General features: G+C 42.7%; 1 protein-coding gene across 1 annotated transcript in view; it reads right to left on the bottom strand.

Moving 5' to 3' along the window:
- The window catches only part of LOC115462208 (probable ATP-dependent RNA helicase DDX60), a 348344-nt gene that overhangs the window by 149833 nt on the left and 177777 nt on the right, over positions 1–20734 (bottom strand). Inside the window, exons 23-25 of the mRNA XM_030192222.1 lie at positions 18149–18258; positions 10680–10784; positions 3817–3945 (exon numbers count right to left, since the gene is read on the bottom strand). Of these exons, the coding sequence (XP_030048082.1) occupies positions 3817–3945; positions 10680–10784; positions 18149–18258 (344 nt within the window). The remainder of the gene's footprint in view (positions 1–3816; positions 3946–10679; positions 10785–18148; positions 18259–20734) is intronic.

Here is a 20734-nt window from a genome sequence, read left to right as displayed (position 1 = left end):
ACATTTTGGCTCCCATCTCAAAGGCGCCAGTGTCGAAACCCTATCAGTCTGTCCCCATGCCCTCTGCACTTCTCCCCACAATTCCACAAAATGCCTCACATATGGATTTTGTATCCCAGCCAAGATCACTCCCACTCCTTCAGTAGTCCACAAGTAAGAACTCATCGGCCTATGCGGGCTATATGATTGCTCCAACTGACTAGTGGGCTTGGTTATCCCCCTCTCCCAGTCCATGATCATCCGCAGTTGGGCAGCAAAATAATACCACTCAATATTGGGCACTGCTCTACCTCCCCCCCCCCCTCTCAGGGGCGCCCCACAATACTCGTCCAGCCAAACAGGGATGCCTACCCTCCCATATAAAACTGTGAAAAAAAACCCTGAAATTGTTTAAGTGTCCATCTCGGAACCACCACTGGCTGCACCTGAAACAGAAATAACAATCTAGGCAGCATGTTCATCTTCACCATTGCCATACGCCCCCACCACGAAAGCCACAATCACTTCCATCGGGACAACTACCCTGGAATTAGGTCTATTATCTTCCCATAATTAAGACTATACACCCTTCCAAATTCCCTAGGAATCTGAATCCCCAAATACCGAATGTGGTGCTTGGCCCACTTGAACACAAACAATGCTCTCAATCTACTTTTCTCCCCCTGGGTCAAAGAAATCCCCAATAGCTCACTTTTATCCATGTTAACCCTTAGGCTAGCATAGCGTTTAAATTCCATAAGAATCTCCAACACCGCAGGTAGTGTCTGCTCAGGATCCACCACATAAAGTAGCACATCATCTGCAAACAAAGCAATACGATGTTCCATCCCCCAACCCTAATACCCCGAAAATCTGGATGCTGACGTATCATTACTGCCAACGGCTCTATGTATAGTGCAAAGAGGAGGGAAGACAAGGGACAACCCTGCCTAGTCCTTCTACCTATTGGGAAAAAGGAAGTATATCCCCCATTAATATTAAGGCATGCATTCGGAGCTGTATACAAAGCTGCCAGCCAAGCCCCAAAATTATCTCCCAGGCCCATGCGATTCACCACTTCTCACAAAACCCCCCAGCTTACCCGGTCAAAGGCCTTCTCCGTGTCTATAGCCAACAAGGCTGTACTAGACTGGGATCTTTGTGCCTCCCATATTAAATGGAGAGTACGTCTTATGTTATCCCCTACCTGCCTCTTAGCCACCCTAGCCAACCTGTTAGCCAGGACCTTGGCTACTATCTTTGCATTCACATTCAGAAGTGAAATAGGATTATAGGCACCACAAACTACGGGATCTTTCCCAGGCTTAGGCAGAACCGTTATTCCAGCCTCAGACATGGATACCGGGAGCCCACTGCCCTCCAAAACTCCATTTCCCACCCGCACTAATGAGTCTCCCAGCTACTCCACAAAACATTTATAAAACCTCGTCGAGTATCCATTTAAACCTGGTGCTTTACCATTACGGAGCCGTCTTATCACGCCCTGTACCTCCCCTAGTCTAATGGGTTCCCCAAGCTGAGCTCTTTCAGACTCTTCCAATCGTTGTAATGGAACCTGGTCCAAATACTGAGCTATATCTGCAGCCAGTGTATCTTCAGAAGCACTATATAAATCTTGATAGTATTTCACAAAACAATTTCCAATGTCTGAATCAGCATAGTGCCAACCTCCCCTATCATCTTTCATCTTTTGAATAAGGGAGCGCCCTCTCCTCGCCCGTAAATAATGGCCCAACATTGCACTTGATTTATTGGCAAACTAAAAATATTGCTGCTTTAGCTTGGTTCTCATAAAATCCACATCTGCCATCTGCAATTGTGATATTTCCCCTCTCACTTGCTTAAGGTCTTCCCATACCTGCGGTGTAGGGTTTCTTTTATGCAGCTTTTCTAAGTGCAATAACCTATCTGTAAAGTCAGCGACTGCTGCCCTTTTTCCCTTTTCTTGCGCGATCCCCACTTAATCAAGGCACCCCTCACCACTACGTTCATCGCATCCCATAACACCATCAGTTACTTCCCCCCATCCTTTTTGGTCCTATTCCCTGATGTACCACCACTTCCTGAAAAGGCCTACGACGCATGTAAGTATCTTTCGGTCTCAAGTGTGTTTCTTGCAAAAATGTTACGTCCCACCAGCCTGCCCAACTCCTTAAATACTCTACAGTGCTTCCCCTGATTATTTAGCCTGTTTACATTCCATGTACCCACCAATAAGGTCTCACCCCTCCCCTCCCCTCCCCTCCCCACAGGCAATCTCTGCCCTCTATCCTGCTTCAAACCCACTTTGCTCTGCTCCAACATATCCCCAATCCCTCCCCCAACCTCCCCTTCCCTGTAGCTGACCCTCACCTTCCCTGTAGCTGATCTTCCTATCAGTAAATCAGCCATCCTACAAGATATCAACACACTCTCCCGGGATTTTAACCTCTCAAAAGCTAATCCCTAACCCTCCCATCCTCTTGCATTCATTCATCCCATACCCCTCCACCCCCAAACTTGCATAATTTTAATTCCCTCACCCCAAATCCCTCCAGTTCCACCTCACACCTCACCAGCTTCCAATCTATTCCCATGCTCCCCATAATCCCCAGGGTACCCTGATCTCCCTCCCCTCTCACCTGCAGACCCCCTATATATAGCACCCCCTGAGTAATTGCTTATCTGCATAATGTTCTCAATGAAATAATCAATCCTCCATTAGTCCGCATAAATCTGTGTTCCTTCAGGAAGCTTGCCTGTCAGAATGATTCCCCCGATCCACCACCCTCTGCCATGCTGAATCCGCTCTGAGTTCCTTGGCGGTCTCCAGTAACTCCTTCTGAATGGGAACATCTCTACACCCCAAAGAGCGCAATGTTAACCATTCTTCATTTTATTAAAAGTGTCTAGGAAGTGCTCCTGTTCACTTCACAGGAGGAGAGAAAATAATATTCAAAGCTAATTCTCTAAGCACAATAGTGTGTTTGGGTTCCCTAATCCTGCAGGGTCACAGCATATATGGATTCCTCTCCACCCAGCAACAACTCTTGTTGGTCTGTGGCCTCATCCCTGAATCCAGGGCTCTAGCACAGTCTCTAGCAGGTAAATGAGGCTGGCCTGCAGCCAGCCAGGTCAAAGCAAAAACTCTTCAAGTTTCCAAGTTGAACCTGACTACCTGGTTGCAGTTTCTCAGCTTCCACTCTTTTTTTGGTTTACCATATTCAGAGTCTTACTATGACTCCTATAGTCTGATACTTTAAAAAGCATCTTTTCATCGCTCTGGTAATACCCTTAAGCTTTCCATACCCTGATCAATCTTCAATGGCACCCACATCTCTCCATAAAAATAAATAAATAAATTCCTCTTTTCCTGAGGTCACTCAAATCCTTCCTTTCCCCAACGGATTGCTGCCCCCCCCCTCCACCTCTGCACCCCTTCATCAAAAATCCCTATCTCCTCCTCAAATCTACTCTATTGGTCAAAAAGCCCACTGAATCCCTTCATTCCTTTCCCAGCCAGTAGCACAACCACCAGACCCTCCTTTACCACAACTCTCTTCTATGGCTTATGGATCCTCTTCTTTTATGTTGGATCCACCACTTAGTTCAAAATAATACTGACAGTGTGTACAATATAATCCTTTAATTTTGGGCCGGTTTTTATGAGGAAAGCATAAAACTATTACATATGCAGAACATATTTGCTTTATGAACTGTATAAAATAGTCTATTTATAGTAATTGAACTGAGGTTGGAATATTATACATGTAAAGGGATCCCCAAATCAGCCCTTATTATGCCCCTAGCTACAATATTTGTTTACATTAAATTTACCTTCTTTCTATGACCACATGAAATCCAATTTGTTAACTCTTTCTTGAGCTCCTCTTCATATTTTCTTGCATCACTTTTCATGATTATTATTTTGTTCTTGAAACAACTGAATTCCTCAGGCTCCAGCTCCTTCAAAACAAAGCATTTTGAGTATGGCAGCCAAAATGATGGAAGAAATTGTCAAAAATTTACCAAACTAATCAACTCAATACATTTCATTTTGCTGATGTTTATAACAAACATTTTGGATAGCTTTTAGGGCTCCAAAAGATCTATAAAAAGATGAATATAGAAGACATTGGAAAAAATGAAACACCAATGAATGACATGGAGGGGCATTTTCGATATGACGTATAAGTCTGAATTTGGACGTTTTACAAAAATATCCAAAATCTAAACAAGAAAGAAGGTCATTTTCAACAAACAAAAATGTCTTATCTTTTCCTGTTGAAAATACTATTTGGAAAAACATTTTGTGATTTGGATGTTTTATTTTTTGGTCCATTTTCAAACAAAAAATGTCCAAATGCCTTCCCTCCCCCTTAATTGTCTTGTCTGTCTGTATTTTTTTTAGATTGTAAGCTCTATTGAGCAGGAACTGTCTCTCTATGTCAGGTGTTCAGTGCTGTGTGCGTCTGGTAGCGCTATACAAATAATAATAATAATAATAAATGCAAAACATACAAATTACACAAGAAAATCCATTCTCATGTTGTAAGTATAGTAAAAGCTTTGGTTATAATGTAAATCTCAAAGTGCATCACAGAGTCCACACAGGAGAGAAACCATTTGCATGTATAGAGTGTGGTAAAAGCTTTGGTCAGAAGGTAAACCTCACAGTGCACCAGAGAATCCACACAGGAGTAAAACCATTTACATGTTCTGATTGTGGTAAAAATTTGGTTGGAATGAAAGCCTCACACGGCATCAGAGAATCCACACAGGGATGAAACCATTTACATGCACTGAGGAGGTAAAAGCTTCAGTTGCACTGGACAGATAATTAGGGAATGTACACTCTTGCTATGAAGTATGGAAAAATAGCACCCCTGTATTTAGATATATGTAATGAGACCTCCTTTTCATCTATAGATCTGAATTCAAAGCCCAAATCTACTGATAAACAACAGACACAAGGTTGGATGTTATAAAACAAAAAATTGAAAGCTTGGCATCAGGTAGAATAGAGGAAAACTGACATCCCAGGAAAGCAATAGAGCATTCTTGGGGGCAGTGCAGTGGACTTTATAAAATGCTCCCAGGTACAAATCTCACCATTGCTCTCTTACCTTGTTTGCTGAGCCCCCCAAAACCCACTACCCCCAACTTTACACCACTACCATAGCCCTTACAGGTGAAGGGAGCACCAATATGTGGGTACAGTGGGTTTCTGGTAGGTTTTAGAGGGCTCACGGTTTCCTCCACAAGTGTAACAGGTAGGGGGAGGTAGAAGCCTGGGTCCACCTGTCCACAGTGCACTGCACCACTACTAGACTACTCCAGGGACCTGCATGTTATTCTAATGGACCTGAGTATAACATCTGAGGCTGGTGTAGAGTCTGGCAAGTAAAAATTTTAATCACATTTTTTGGGGCTGGGAGGGGGTTAGTGACCACTGGGGGAGTAAGGAGAGGTGATCCCTTATTCCCTCCAGTGGTCATCTGGTCATTTGGGGCAGCTTTGTGTGTGGAGTGGAGGAGTAGCCTAGTGGTTAATGCAGTAGACTTTGATCCTGGGGTAGTGGGTTCAATTCCCACTACAGCTGTTCATTATAAAAACAGGTCTAGCTCAAATTTTTGTTTTGTTCCATTATGGCTGAAAAACATCTAAGTCTTATGAACGCCCAAGTCCCACCTTTAACATACCCTTGCAACACCCTCTTGAGATTTAGACACACTTCTGATGGACTTCAGAGAAAAACACCTAAAAAGAGGTTTTGAAAATACTGATTTGGATGTTTTTGTGAGAAAAACATCCAAATGCAGACTGATGTCACTTTTTGGATGTTTTTCTCTTTTGAAAATGAGCCTGATAGTAACACTGAGAGGCATTTTCAAAAGAAAGTTAATAGGCAGGTTATAAATGGTAAAATAAACATTCGAGTTGGAACGTCCTAAATGGACATCCATCTCACATGTATTTTTGAAAAGGATTCAGCCTTTTCAAAAATACATGAGATGGATGTCCATGTGCTGAAAATGTCCAACATGAACCACTATTTTACAAAATGAAGTGGCCAACTTATTAATGATGAAAAACAAGGAATGATGACCACAGAGACATTCATGCAGAGCAGAGGGACAGCCTAGTGGTTAGTGCAGTGGATAATGCCGTTGAATTGCTCCATGGTGCGACCGCACCTTGAGTATTGTGTTCAATTCTGGTCGCTGCATCTCAAGAAAGATATAGTAGAATTGGAAAAGGTGCAGTGAAGGGCGACTAAAATGATAGCGAGGATGGGACGACTTCCCTATGGAGAAAGACTAAGGAGGCTAGGGCCATTCAGCTTGGAGAAGAGACAGCTGAGGGGAGACATGATAGAGGTATATAAAATATTGAGTGGAGTGGAACAGGTGGATATGAAGCATCTGTTCACGCTTTCCAAAAATACTAGGGGGCACGCGATGAAACTACAGTGTAGGAAATTTAAAACAAATCAGAGAAAACATTTCTTTACCCAACGCATAATTAAACTCTGGAATTCGTTGCCGGAGAACGTGGTGAGGCAGAGTTTAAAAAGGGGTTAGACAGTTTCCTAAAGGACAAGTCCATAAACCACTACTAAATGGACTTGGAAAAAATCCACAATTCCAGGAATAACATGTATAGAATGTTTGTACATTTGGGAAGCTTGCCAGGTGCCCTTGGCTTGGATTGGCCGCTGTCGTGGACAGCATGCTGGGCTCGATGGGCCCTTGGTATTTTCCCAGTGTGGCATTACTTATGTATTTATGAACTATAAAGCAAGGGACCCGGGTTCAAATATCACTTCAGCTCTTGTTGTATGTATTTGTGAGAAAAATACCTATTGTATCTGAATGTACACCTGTTCTGGAGGGCTCACAATTACAAGAAAAAAAAAACTGAAGTAGTCTCTTGGTTTACAGGCTGCTGAACTAACCTCTATTTACCACTGACTTTCTCTGTGCTTCATGTACAATTTTTCATTCATAATAGATTTTCTAAATGTTAAACATCCATAGCTATCCCAGTATGTTTATGATATTGTATTGTAAAATTGGATTCTTACAACAAATTACTTTCTTATGCATTATTCTTTGTTGTGTGTCCTTGACTGTTTATTGTAAGCCATATTGAACTCAAACTTGTTTGGGATAATGTGGGATATAAATGTCACAAATTCACTGCCCTCTGCTTCACAGCCAGAGAGTTAGGGTTACTTTTCTCCCTACACTCCATAACCTCCAGGCAGGAAAGAGCAACACCTTCCTCTTCCCATGTGCTTTTTTTCCTCTCTGCCCTTCTGGCCAGGATTGCCAAATAAAAAAAAAAATTCCCACACAAAACAGCCCAAAACCCGTCCAAAAACTGCACACACCCCACCCCCACCGTCATCAACCCCGCCCCTTCTGTCATCACCCCCACCCCCGCCGTCATCAACCCCACCCCTTCCGTCATCACCCCGCCCCTGCCGTCATCAGCCCCACCCCTTCCGTCATCACCCCCGCTGTCATCAGCCCCGCCCCACCGCCCCGCCCAATATGTCGACAAACCCCGCCTCTGTCGCCATTAGCCCCACCCCCCGCCGGCCGAAAAACCGCCCCAAAACCCGCACAAAAAAACAAAACGAGCCCAAAAAACCGCAACCCGCCGCGGGCAAAAGTTTCCCACGGCGGGTTGCGGAAAACCGCCCAATTGGGCGGGAAAACCGCCCATCTGGCAACCGTGCTTCTGGCTCAAGACTGCCTATTTTCAGCTGGGCCTGGGCTCCTCCCCCCCAGCTTCCCCTCCTGGTGAGGCACTTGTTTTTTCCAGCCGGCGGGGGGGGGGGGGGGGGGGGGGGGGCTTGACTTTCTCACTGAGGCTCCCCCCTGGCTGCCAAACATGGTAACTCCACCTCTACTTTGCAGGAACAATCCTAATCCTTTCTTCCAGAGAAAATTTCCAGTTTTTCTTTCCCTCCCTTAGGTCTAAGGCCAGAAGCTTTATCCCTAAGGGTTGTTTTGCTGGGAATCCACCCCCTAGAAGGGCCATCTGGGATTGCCTCATCACAAAATGCAGGAGTGAACATTTAAGCCCCCTGAAGAAGTTGTCTAAAAGGCCATTAAAAACAGAGCACATCATCAGCTATGTCTCAAAATGTGTGAACGTGAAACGTACAAATAAGCAAGTGCACCAAACAATGCGGAAATATCTCACATGAGCTAAAACCAGAATGCCCTGCCCTGAGAGGACAAGCACATAGCATCTGCAAGGTCCCCGCAGGATCCCAGGTGTTAATATATTGCATGCAGGCGAAATCGTATAGCTCTGCCTGCAGAGATGGCAGGACAAAACATATTGCACTGGATGCAAAATATATAGCACAGTCTGTCGGTGCAAAACATATAGCACAATCAGTCTCTCAGCTGGTGCAAAACGTATAGTGCTATCTGTCTTGCATCCATGTATAGTACCATCTGTGGGTACAAAACATATATCACTATCCATCTTGCACTGGGGAAGTATAAAACCTTTAGTGCAAGCCTTATTCCCTGTTTGCAGTAGAAAATGTCTAGCTCCATGCTGCAATACACCACCCTTCCAGGCAATGACCTGGCCAGTCCTGTGCCTGTGGGTTTGGCAACCACTATTTATATAGTGCACCCACTACTGAGCTCTCACATACATGTGGAAGATGAAGGCCAGGAGGGACAGGAATTTTTCAGAGTATAAAAGCTTTTGCCTAACCCTCCTAGTCCTCCAAAATGAGGACAGATTATTCATTGAGGGCAGTTGGAGGGTGCCGTAGGCCATGGCTGTGAGGGTGTGGTGGAAGATCTGAGCCACCCTGCCAAGTTGAGCAGTTAACACATCTCTGATCAGAATTAGCAATATAGCTACCTTACTTGAGCACACACATGTACTGTGCTTGCTCACGGCATGGGTAATGTCACAGTGCCGGGGTCAGCAATACTGCACACCAGTGCAGACGTGCTGCCCAGCACAGTCACCAAGTCCAAGAACCTCCTCACCACCCCCAAATATCAACTTTTATTTGACCCCTGATCCCCCCTCTCCCCCCTGGAGAATGTGTGACAGATGGTCCCACAGCTCCATCAATCAACAATAGGCCACTACCAGTGTGCCATCCACACCACACCTATACCAGGGAGCAGAAGACCAGAATGCATACAGCCATGGGCAAATAAGTGTCTGTGTAGTAGACTTCTCTGGACAACACACCCATTTGTCTATGCCCCCTGTACAGGGACATCTAGTAAACAGCCATGTGATGCTCACACAGCAGTGTTTATAATGGAATCAAGTGGGGCCAGCTCCTGGGACCAAGATGGTGTCCTGAACAGATGCTCATGTGGAAGCTTTTCTCTGCATTGCAACTGACTTGCCTGATTGATTCCTCTTTGCTTGTAGATGGGAACAAGGAGAGGAAAGACTTGGTTGCTTCCTCTGGAACTGAGCATATCCCAGTTACTGAGACAGTCTACATTGGAGGCATTTGGGCCCCCCAACACGGTCAACTGAGGTGGCTGCTTCAGCCTTGCCGGAGGAGTTTTCATCCAGCAGTAATACTAGCGGGGTTTCCTTAAGTCTGCTCCAAGGTCAGTGCCCCCCCCCCCCCCCCAACCCAGAAGCTCTTTGACGGACAGTCGGAGGAGTGGCTCGGAAGATTTTGTGTTCTCTCCTGGGCAGCATTTGAAGGATCTCCTGGTTTTATCATCTTCCCCTGGGGAAACTGAAAGACAGTACTTGCTTCAACAGTGTGCAGTTCAACCAACAGTGAGTACTGTGGTTGATTTGGGGGAAGGGGCTTCCTCAGAGCTGGTATGCATGTTGGTCAAGCCGACAACAGTCACACTGGACACGCTGTGGAAGGCCATGAATACACTTAACTCTTCTTTGAGTAAGTTGGCTTCTAATTTTGTGGATTTGAACTCTGTATCTGGAATGCTGACTGTTCAGGCTCAGGATTTGGACCAGCAGGCTATCAGAGTCACTATCATAGAAATTAAAGTTTTGGAACTGCAGGGAATTTGTGGAGCCCTTGTTAAGGACAAGACCTTCACTTCTAGGAAGATGGAGTAAATGGAAAATCAACTTGATTGCACCTGTTAAAATGGCCAGGAAATATTTTAAGAAAGTGCTTAAATTACCAGTTGATGTACTGCCGCTGTTAGTAAGAGCTCAATGCCTGGTATTACCAGGTACTAAGTGTGGATCTGTCATACAGGATGCACATCTGACAGACTTTCTGGAATCTACTGCACACTTTTAGGGCTTCTTTAATCAAGCTGCGCTAGTAGTCCCCAGTGCGGCAATGCCAACAAAATCCATTCACTTTGAATGGGCTTCGTCAGCACTGCCACGGAGAAACCGCTAGTAAGGCTTGATAAAAGAGGCCCTTAGTGACTTTTGGTTTAGAGCCTGACAGGGACACTGGGAAATTAGCGCATGGCCATTACAGGAAAAAAACAAAAATGCAAACATTTTACCGCCACACTAAAAGTGGCCTCAGCGAATGGGAAACCCACATGCTAAAAGTAGTGCGGGCAACTGTTTAGTGCAGCTTAGTAAAAGGGCAACATAACTTTCTAAAATATGCATGTTATTAGTTCCTGGTGCTAATCAAAAGTGAACAGAAAAAAGCATTAAAAATATTTTTTATATGTATATAAACTTACCTCTGCTCTAGGCCATGCTGGCCAGATTGCTAGCATACTGTCATAAAGCTTGATGGTTTCTCGTGGGGAACAAGTAAGATCTTTTGGAATGCCATATTTTTCAATCTACAAGTACAGTATTGAGAATATATTAGAAAGCACATTTTTTTAATGGAACTAATGCATATGATTTGTGATTGCTGCTGTTTGCTCTCTCTCTCTTACTCTCCTTTCTTTTTTTATTAATTGTTGACTGTTTCAGCAAGTGCTTAACTCATATGTGTTATTTTGTAGAAAGTACAGTTTCTTTTATCCTGCTCTTTATAAAACTAACTTATTTCATATTTAGGGCCCTGTTTACTAAGCAACACTGTAAGCACGCTAAGTTTTTAGCACGCGCTGATAGAGACACCTTATATTCCAATGGGTGTCTCTAGCATTAGTGTACACTAAAATGTTTGCGTGCCTACAGCGCAGCTTATCCAACAGGGCCGTTAGTCTTCATGCTTCTTTACTTGTTTATTTTAGCATTTTGGTTTACTTTCTATACTTCTTACCCTTATTACTTGATTATTTGATCTACTGTTCTCATTTGGATTAATTCATTTTTTTTCGTAATATAGTTTCTAGACTTCCTTAGGCTGTTTTTTTCATAGGTAGCCATAACACCATTATTTTTTTAGGGGAGGGGGGAGACCTACAGTGGGCATGGATAGGCACTATGCTCCCTACTCCTCTGCTTCCCCTTTCCTCTTTACTCCCACCTCCCCAAATTGAAAATTATTTGCTAGCGAGGGACCCCAAGTCCAATCAGCAGTAGAAATCTGGAGTTGGCCACAATACCCTCAAAGTTTGGCTATCAGCTGCTCAAAGTGCTGCCGCTGATGCCAACACCATGTACATGCTCTGTTCCATGCATGAAAAGGAGCATATGTGTAGTGCCAGTGTCAGCGCTGGCACTTTCAGCCACCAACAGCTGCATTTTAAGGAAGCGGGGCTGGCTCTGGATTTCTACAGCTGCTGGGGCTTGGGGATTCCTGTCAACTACAGGAAAGTGTGTCTGGCTACTGGGTGCACTGAGGGAAAGTGAATGGGCCCAGGCCATGCCCACCCTTGGCTACACCTCTATGGAAGGGGTATCCCATTTCAAGGCCACTGTTTCTTTTATATCAGATCTGGTCTCAGTATTTAGAATTATCTATAGGCTGCTGGTACATAGCATTTCTGTCTTTTTCCTCCCACTTACCATTCATGATTTATTTAACTTTCTTCTATGTCACTCAGTATTTCCACCATTACATCAATTCAACATGAACAATACAAAGTTTCTGTTTTTCCCAGCATCTTTCTCTGATATACTTTCTCCTTCCCTATTTCCACTACTTTTCTCAGTCAGCAGGAAAATAGTTGGACATCATTATCAATCACTCAGAATCTTTTCTTCTTCAGAATTCTATATAACTTCTTGCTTGTTTAGGTTGAAAAATAATCATAAACTTATGAAGTCTAACTACATCATGAATTATTTCTGCATGATAATCCAGGATAATGAACGAAAACTCACTTGGATGAGCCACTCATTTTATTGGCAGAAAGTGACAGATGGCATGTAACTATGTAAAGGGGAGTAAATTTTGCTCCTAATTAATTGTTATCCTTGCTATTTTGCCTCAGAAGATATTTTGATATCTGGAGACTAAGTTAAACAGTGCGTGCCTAAAAATTGTTCATAACTAAAGGTCTTTTTCAAGACCACCTTGCTTGCTCAAAATTGGAAGTTCTTCACATTTGGAACTTTGATGTTTATCCATTCTTTCTCAAACACAGACTCCTGATGCAGGCCTTGGGGCCAAAGCACAGCGTTGTAGCGAGTCTTTTCTTTAAAAACACTTTTTAACTCAAGATTGTCTCTTCAATCTCTGGAATCCGTGGTCCATCACCCACTTTTTCCTTTGTGTATTCCCGTGGGGCCTTAGAGTTCTCCAAGCACGCGGATTTCTTTTTCTACTTTAACCTCCCATAAATCACAGATACAACATAAATTTGTGTCAAGAGCAGGGAAGCTTGCATTTTTTTTTTTCATTTTAAGATTGAGAAGCTTGGTTGAATGGCTGCGGGTCTGGGGATTTATGTGAAAACTCTTACAGTGGGCTAGTTAATGTTGTGCACTCTCCTGGATCAGAACCAACCGGGTAGCGTGGTAAAATTCTCCTATATTGTTTTCCTATATTGTTTTTGTGTATTTCGGTTTCTGTGTGCTATTTTTGAAATGGTTATTTACCGGTGTATTGTTTGAATAAAGGTTTATAAAATATATTCATAAAATCATGAAGCTAAGCTTTCCACTTCTTCCACAGCTATTTTTGTTTTTAGATTTACAGTAGTAGAACAGTTTCTCCATGGGGTGGAAAGAGCTCTTTTTTCATATGTTCACTTTAGTGTACAAATGTATTCTATTACAGTGGAGACTATTGGGCTCATTTTCGAAAGAGAAGGGCGCCCATCTTTCGACACAAATTGGGAGATGGGTGTCCTTCTGCCAGGGTCGCCCAAATCGGCATAATCGAAAGCCAATTTTGGGCGCCCTCAACTGCTTTCCATTGCAGGAATGACCAAAGTTCCTGAGGGCATGCCAGAAGCGTAGCGAAGGCAGGACTGGAGCGTGCTTAACACATGGGCGTCCTCGGCTGATAATGGAAAAAAGAAGGGTGTCCCTGACGAACACTTGGATGACTTTACTTGGTCCTTTTTTTTAACAACCAAGCCACAAAAATGAGCCTTAAATGACCACCGGAGGGAATCGGGGATGACCTCCCCTACTCCCCCCAGTGGTCACTAACCCCCCTCTCACCCTAAAAAAATTTTTTTCCAGCCTCTATGCCAGCCTCAAATATCATACCCAGCTCCCTGACAGCAGTATGCAGGTCCCTGGAGCAGTTCTAGTGGGTACTGCAGTGCACTTCAGGCAGGTGGACCCAGGCCCATCCCCCCCTACCTGTTAAACTTGTGGTGGTAAATGTGAGCCCTCCAAAGCCCACTGTACCCACATCTAGGTGCCCCCCTTCATCCCTAAGGGCTATGGTAATGGTGTACAGTTGTGGGGAGTGGGTTTGGGGGGATTTTGGCGGGCTCAGCACACAATGTAAGGGAGCTATGCACCTGGGAGCTTTTTATGAAGTCCACTGCAGTGCCCCCTAGGGTGCCCGGCTGGTGTCTTGGCATGTCAGGGGGACCAGTGCACTATGAATGCTGGCTCCTCCCACGACCAAAGGGCTTGCATTTGGTCATTTCTGAAATGGGCATCCTCGGTTTCCATTATTGCCAAAAATTGGGGACGACTATCCCTAGGGACGACCATCTCTAAGGTCGACCTAAATGTGGAGATATTATTGAAACGAAAGATGGCCGCCCATCTTGTTTTGATATGGGTTTCCCCACGCTTTCACGGGGACGTCCTCAGGAAACCTTGGGCGCCCCGTTCGATTATGCCCCTCCACGGGGCTTATTTTTGAAACAAGAAAAACATTCAAATAGTGACATAAACTGGAATTTGGATGTTTTGCTTGCCAAAATATTCAAATCGGTATTTTGAAAACCCACATTCTAAACATCTAGACCTGTTTTTCTAATGAATAAGGCACAAAAAGCAGCAAGTAGGACCCTGGAGTAGCCTAGTGGTCGATGCAGTGCATTGTAGAGAGGGAGACCCAGGCCCATATCCCACTCTACCTGTTACACTTGTGGTGGAAAGTATGAGCCCTCCAAAACTCACTAAGATCCTACTGTACCCATATATAGGTGACACCTGAAAACATATGGGCTAAAGTAGTGGTGTAGAGTACAGTTGTGAAGAGTTGGTTTTTATTGGGTTTTGGAGAGCTCACCATACAATATAAGGGAGCAATGGTGAAATGTGTACCTGGGACAGGTTATATAAAGTCCACTGCGGTGCCCCCCTGCTCTGCTGGGATGTCTATGTGGCCTGTCTACTAAAAATGCTGGTTCCTCTTACATCCCAATAGCTTGATTTTGAGCATTTTTCAGTTGTACTTTCTTTTTCCGAAAATGATCAAAAACGATAGACACACAGCAACGTCTAGTAAATGGCCATTTTCAAAACAAAAGGATAAATATTTTGCTGTTTAAAAAATTGCTATATTTTGAGCAAAAAGTTCAAAGTCAGATTTAAATGTTATATTTAAAATGCTCCTCCATGTATATATATATATATATATATATATATATATATATATATATATATATATATATATATATATATATATATATATATATATTACCAGTGATTAGGAGGGAGTTTGTTATCGAGAATATTATATCTCTCTATATAAAAGGCAACACCAACGTTCTATGAAGCCTCCAGCCGGAAGTGTGAAGGGGGCGAGATATCCGGTTTCTCTATGAGTGTCTGCCCCGCCCTCTCTGTAACACAGTCAGTGAAGGAAAACAGCAGAGCACGAAATCAAATCACTGGCTCTGTAACAGTGAAGGACTCAGAGGGGGGAGGGGAGAGAGGCCAGAGGGCAGGGACACACACACTCCCACATGCACACAGAAGAAAACATTGCTAGCCCCCGTTTCATATGCATCAGAAACGGGGCTTTTTTACTAGTAATGACATAATTTGTTATATGCTCTTTTGGTTTTAGAATGATATAAAGTAGGGTACCACCAGTTATGTAGGTGGAAATGATACCAAAAGATATGGGAACCTGTGTGGTTACCTATGCCTCATACAGCAAATGGTTAGGTACTAAATTACTGATGTCACTTGACTAAACTGTATGCCTGATGTCCTGGGTTTTAGATCTATGATGCTGGTAATATTTCCCAGATCTTGTGTAAGGAGTCCACTGAACCAGGGCTTTCATTTGTCCTATATGATGGTATTAGATGGGGATGGAGGGGGGAGGGAGTGGGAATAATTATAAATGGATTGTAAAGTACAAGATTTTTACTGCTCATCAGAGCTTACTGTACTATATTTATTTATTTATTTGTTTGTTGCATTTCTTTCCCACGTTTTCCCACCTTTTTGCAGGCTCAATGTGGCTTACATTATGCCGTAATGACGATCGCCATTTCCGGAATGAGAAATACAAAATAGTGTTGCATTATAGTTCATAGATGTTGAAGTAAATTATAAAGTACGTTGGATAAACAGATCAATTCAGGCATGAGAAGCTAGTATTATTCTTTTGTGAAATTTCTGTTTAGAAGTTGTAAATAAAAATAAAAATTTTTAAAAACTCTTTCTATCTGGAAATTTAGTGTTGACCGCCGCCAATATCTGAATGACGACGATATTCAGCACTATTATTTGGATATGAATCCAGATAACAGGACTATTTTTTTCCTGTTCTAAGCTTATCCATACACTTATCCAGATACTGACGCTGATTACAACTGGTCTCTGGAAAAATGCCAGCTCTACCAGGCTCCACCTTGGCATTATCTGGGCAGTGCAAGGGAAATATGTACAAATGTTCAGAGACATTATCTGGTTAATGCTACTGAAAACTACTTACTGGCCGCAGTCTGCACTACTTATCCTGCTACATGGGCCTATAAATATCCCACCTTTAACTATGAATGAATGTGGGCATCCTATTTTACTTAATGGCTTGCCTCATTAGTAGTGTGGATCAGGTAAATGCAAATTAATTGTTTACGTTTTTAAAAGTACAAAGACAAGGGGGACATCCCATGAAGTTACTAAGTAGCACATTGAAACAAATCAGAGAAAATATTTTTTCACTCAACATATAATAAGTTCTAAAATTTGTTGCCAGTGGATGTGGCAAAAGCAGTTAGACGTTCTGGGTTTAAAAATGGTTTGGACAGGTTTTTGGAGGAAACGTCCATAAACTGTTATGGACGTAGATGTAGGGAAATCAACTTTTTATCTCAGGGGCTAAGCAGCATGAAATCTATTTTTTTGGGATCCTATTAGGTGCTTGTGGATTGTTCACTTTTGGAAGCAGGAAAATGTGCTTAATGGACCTTTGGTCTGACCCAGTATGGCAGTTCTTGTGAATCAGATGAATCTTATTAGGTATTCCACAAACTTTTATCTTTCAGAGTTTTGCTGATATTTCAACTTTCTGCAACTTTCTTGGTTTTACCTCCTCTTGTCCTCTTTACTGTTACTCACTCCCTTTCAACTTTCCATACCTATTATTATTGTCCTGCTAGTGGTAGTTTTCTACTATATATGTATTTGCTAATATAGAAACAAAGAAAAACGAAGACAGATAAAAATCACATGGTCCATCCAGTCTTCCCATCCATACCAACTACTCTCCCTTTCACTCCTTTAGAGATCCTTTGTACTTGTCCCAAGCTTTCTTGAATTCAGATACTGCTTTTTGTCTCTGCCACCTCCACTGAGAGGCCGTTCCATGAATTCACCACCCTTTCCATGAAGAAGTATTTCCTCAGGTTACTTCTTTCTCTAACTCTTTCACCTTCATCCTATGCCTCCTCATTCCAGAGCCTCCTTTCAATTGAAAGAGACTTGCCTTCTGTGCATTTATGCCGCTTAGGTATTTAAATGTCTCTATCAAATATCATATCTCCCCTCTCCCGCTTTTCTTCCAAACTATACATATTCAGATCTTTAAGTCTATCCCCATATGCTTTATGATGAAGACCACTGACCATTTTAGTAGCCACCCTCTGGACCAAGTCCATCCTGTTTATATCTTTTTGAAGATGTGGTCTCCAGAATTGCACACAATATTCTAAATGAGGTCTCACCAGAGTCTTATACAGGAGCATCATTACCTTCTTTTTCCTACTGGCCATTCCTCTTCCTATGCACCCAAGTATCCTTCTAGCTTTCGCTGTTGCCTTTTCTACCTGTTTGGCCACCTTATGATCTTCACATAGTAAAACAACCAAGTCTCGTTCCTCTTTCATGCACAAAACTTCACCCCCTAATCTGTACCGTTCCCTCAGGTTTTTGCAGCCCAAATTCATGACCCTGCATTTTTTAGCATTAAGTCTTAGCTGTCAAATTCCAGACTATTCTTCAATCTTCGCTAGGTCCTTCCTCATGTTATGCACACCATCAGGAGTGTCTACCCTGTTGCAGATTTTGGTATCATCTGCAAAGAGGCACACCTTATCAGACAGCCATTCAGCAATACAGCTTACAAAAATGTTAAAAAGAGTCGGCCCAAGAACTGAACCTTGCGGCACACCACTGGTAACATCCTTTTCCTTAGAGTGAGCTCCATTTACTACTACCCTCTGTTGCCTTCCACTCAACCAGTTCTTCACCCAGTCAGTCACTTTAGGGCCCATACCAAGGGCACTCAGTTTATTTCTTAGTCTTCTATGTTACACACACCACATCTAGCACTCTCCCTTGATCTATAAATTACCTGATATGTTAGATGTTTTGGTTTAAAGTGATGAAAAATCAGAGTAATAATTGTAAAGATAAAAACACACTGTGATATGCTTACATGATTGACAGTTAACGCAGCATATGGGTGATAGTGTTCAAAGACAAAATCATCACTCTTTAGAGAACAAACATACTTTTCCAGATCATTGTATCTTTCTCCATAGGTAACTAGAAAGAGAAGACAACTTCAGTGAGACTAACAGTTATCATCTGGTTTCATTCATACATATAATCCATTCAATATTCAGCTGACAGGGGTCAGTATCTTTTTAAACACTGACCATTACCAGCTAAATTAGCCCTGGATATTCAATGCCAGGCCATGTTCAGGTAGTGGCAGTGATTATCAGCTGGAACCCACAAAAGTGGAGAACACTATCCCAAAGCTCATGAGCTTCCCCCCCCCCCCAAAAAAAAAGAACAGCTCTGCTCCCCCTCCTGCCCTCCCAAAACAGTTCTAACCCCCCTCCCACCTCCAAAGCAGTTCCAATCCCCCCTCCATTCCCCCAAAGCAGTACTCTGCTCCCCTTCCCCCCTCAAGTAACTTCAACCTCCTCCAACTCCCCTGAGGCAGCTCCAACCCCACTCCTACCCTTCCTCCAAGCCTACCTACTGGTCCTGGTGGATTCGTCATCCCAGTAGCAGGACCAAACTATTTGCTCCTGCCCTTTGCAGTGCCTCAGGGATAATGTGCAGTCTTTACTCTGTTCTCCCCCTAAAGGCCCCTGGCTTTCTTTCACCTTTCTATCTGGATTCCCTAGTTTCCCTGTTTTGATAGTGTAAGACCTGCCCCCTTCTGAGAATTTAACCTCTGAACAAGGAAGTCTGAGTGCCTTTTTAATGTAGTCGAGCCAGGCACTCAGGAAAAATTTCTCAGGAACAGAGGGAACAATACAAAAAAAATTAGATCAAGATGGAAATGATTTTTTTTAACAGAAAATTTTTATTTAAAAATTAATCTTCAGCTCAGATAATAAGAATTCACTAATAACTATTCATAGAAGCATTCTTATACCTAAAATTCTGTGCTTAAATTTCCTAATGCCCCTATTTTCAATTGCCCAATAATAAAACATTCACAGGTTCAACAACAGAAAATTCTAACATTTGTTTTTCTATTTGTCCAGAAAAATATCAATATCAGATAAGTACTTTCTAAATACTTCTATCTCCTAAGCTGAGCATGCATGTAACTAGACTCATTTAGTGACCGTTTAATGCTAGGAGTAAATTCTTTGTCTTTATTCTTCTTCCAGGTTCCTCTTCAGACAGATCTCAGGGTAAGTATAAACATTACTGTTCTAATAGTCCTTCTTTCATTTCTTTCTCAGTTAAAAGGATACTCAAATTTGATGTCATTCTGTCAGCTCTTCCTCCTCTTTAATTCACGTTGGGTACCATATCTGATGATAAGCCAGGGAACAGGAACCAGGAACTGTAGAACCTACTGCACTAAACTCAAAAACTCAAAGGAAGTAAAACCCTATCTTATCCCTGACTTAACCACAAAGAAACTTCAAGTTACTTCTTACTTCCACTCTGTTATCCCTATCTTACCCCAAATAAAAGAACGGATAATTATGTGTCCCTATGCTAATTCCCTCCCAAACAATGATTCCCAGCCTTATCCAACACAATTTATAAAATTGGTATAAATACCAATAAGTAAATCTAGAAATAACCACAGCCTCAGTTTACAGAAACTGTGCAACAGTTCCAAAGTTCTTCAACTAGAACTTTTCCACGTTGCCAAACTCTCACTTATTACCTTCCTATACTTACAAAGGAATTCAACTGAGTTGAATAAATGGCTGATGTTCACCAATCTCACCAGGTATCTGTCTCATGCAGCAGCTATAGAACTGTAAATAAAACTTCCACTGCTGCCATGAACACTTACAGAGTGACAAGCTGTTCTCAAACTTTTCCAGCTTTTCCAATTGTTAAAGCATATTGTCTTGATTCATTCATTTCAGGTTAAAGACTTTCAGACTAGCATGCATCAACATACATTACTCTAGAGCCTTAAAATCACTGCGAGGCTCTTACAAATTAGTAACTACCCATTTCAGCTCAAATCATACATCAGCCACCTTCAGACTTCACTTTCTCAGTTTTTTTTAAATAGAATTCCAGCACAACTAAACAGAGCACATAACTACAGGTCTGTTCAGTCTCATATCTTACCTCCCAACTGCCCAACAAGCCGTTTCCCAGACAACCAATTGCTCAGCTGAGTGATGTCACTGAACAGAACCCTTATTCAGCCCAGTTGAGATTATTTAACCCCTTGGGTTACAATAGTATCCTTCAAGGATGCCTCACTCCACACCATGTGCTTCTAAGTGACTGTCACTTTCCCTCCCCCTCCCCCCATTCTACTTCAAAAGCTGCCCTGCCTTAGTGCATAAATGTAAAATGGTGTTTACAGGGGGAGGAGCATGGGTGTGGCACAGGCATGTCTCCATTTACACATGTACCTGTAACTTAAAGAATATTGCAAGTTACGTGTATATGTGTATCACTTAGGCAAGCATATTTACGCCTGCCTTAGACATGCAATAAGTGACCATCACTAAAATTAGATGTGTTGATGCTGATCTAAGCTAGTTTTCTGTAACAGAATCTGGGTGCCCAATAAGTG

The sequence above is a fragment of the Microcaecilia unicolor genome, chromosome 2 (assembly GCF_901765095.1).
Source record: "Microcaecilia unicolor chromosome 2, aMicUni1.1, whole genome shotgun sequence".
In the NCBI taxonomy this organism is placed as follows: Eukaryota; Metazoa; Chordata; class Amphibia; order Gymnophiona; family Siphonopidae; genus Microcaecilia; species Microcaecilia unicolor.
This window is presented reverse-complemented; position numbering and strand designations above follow the sequence as displayed.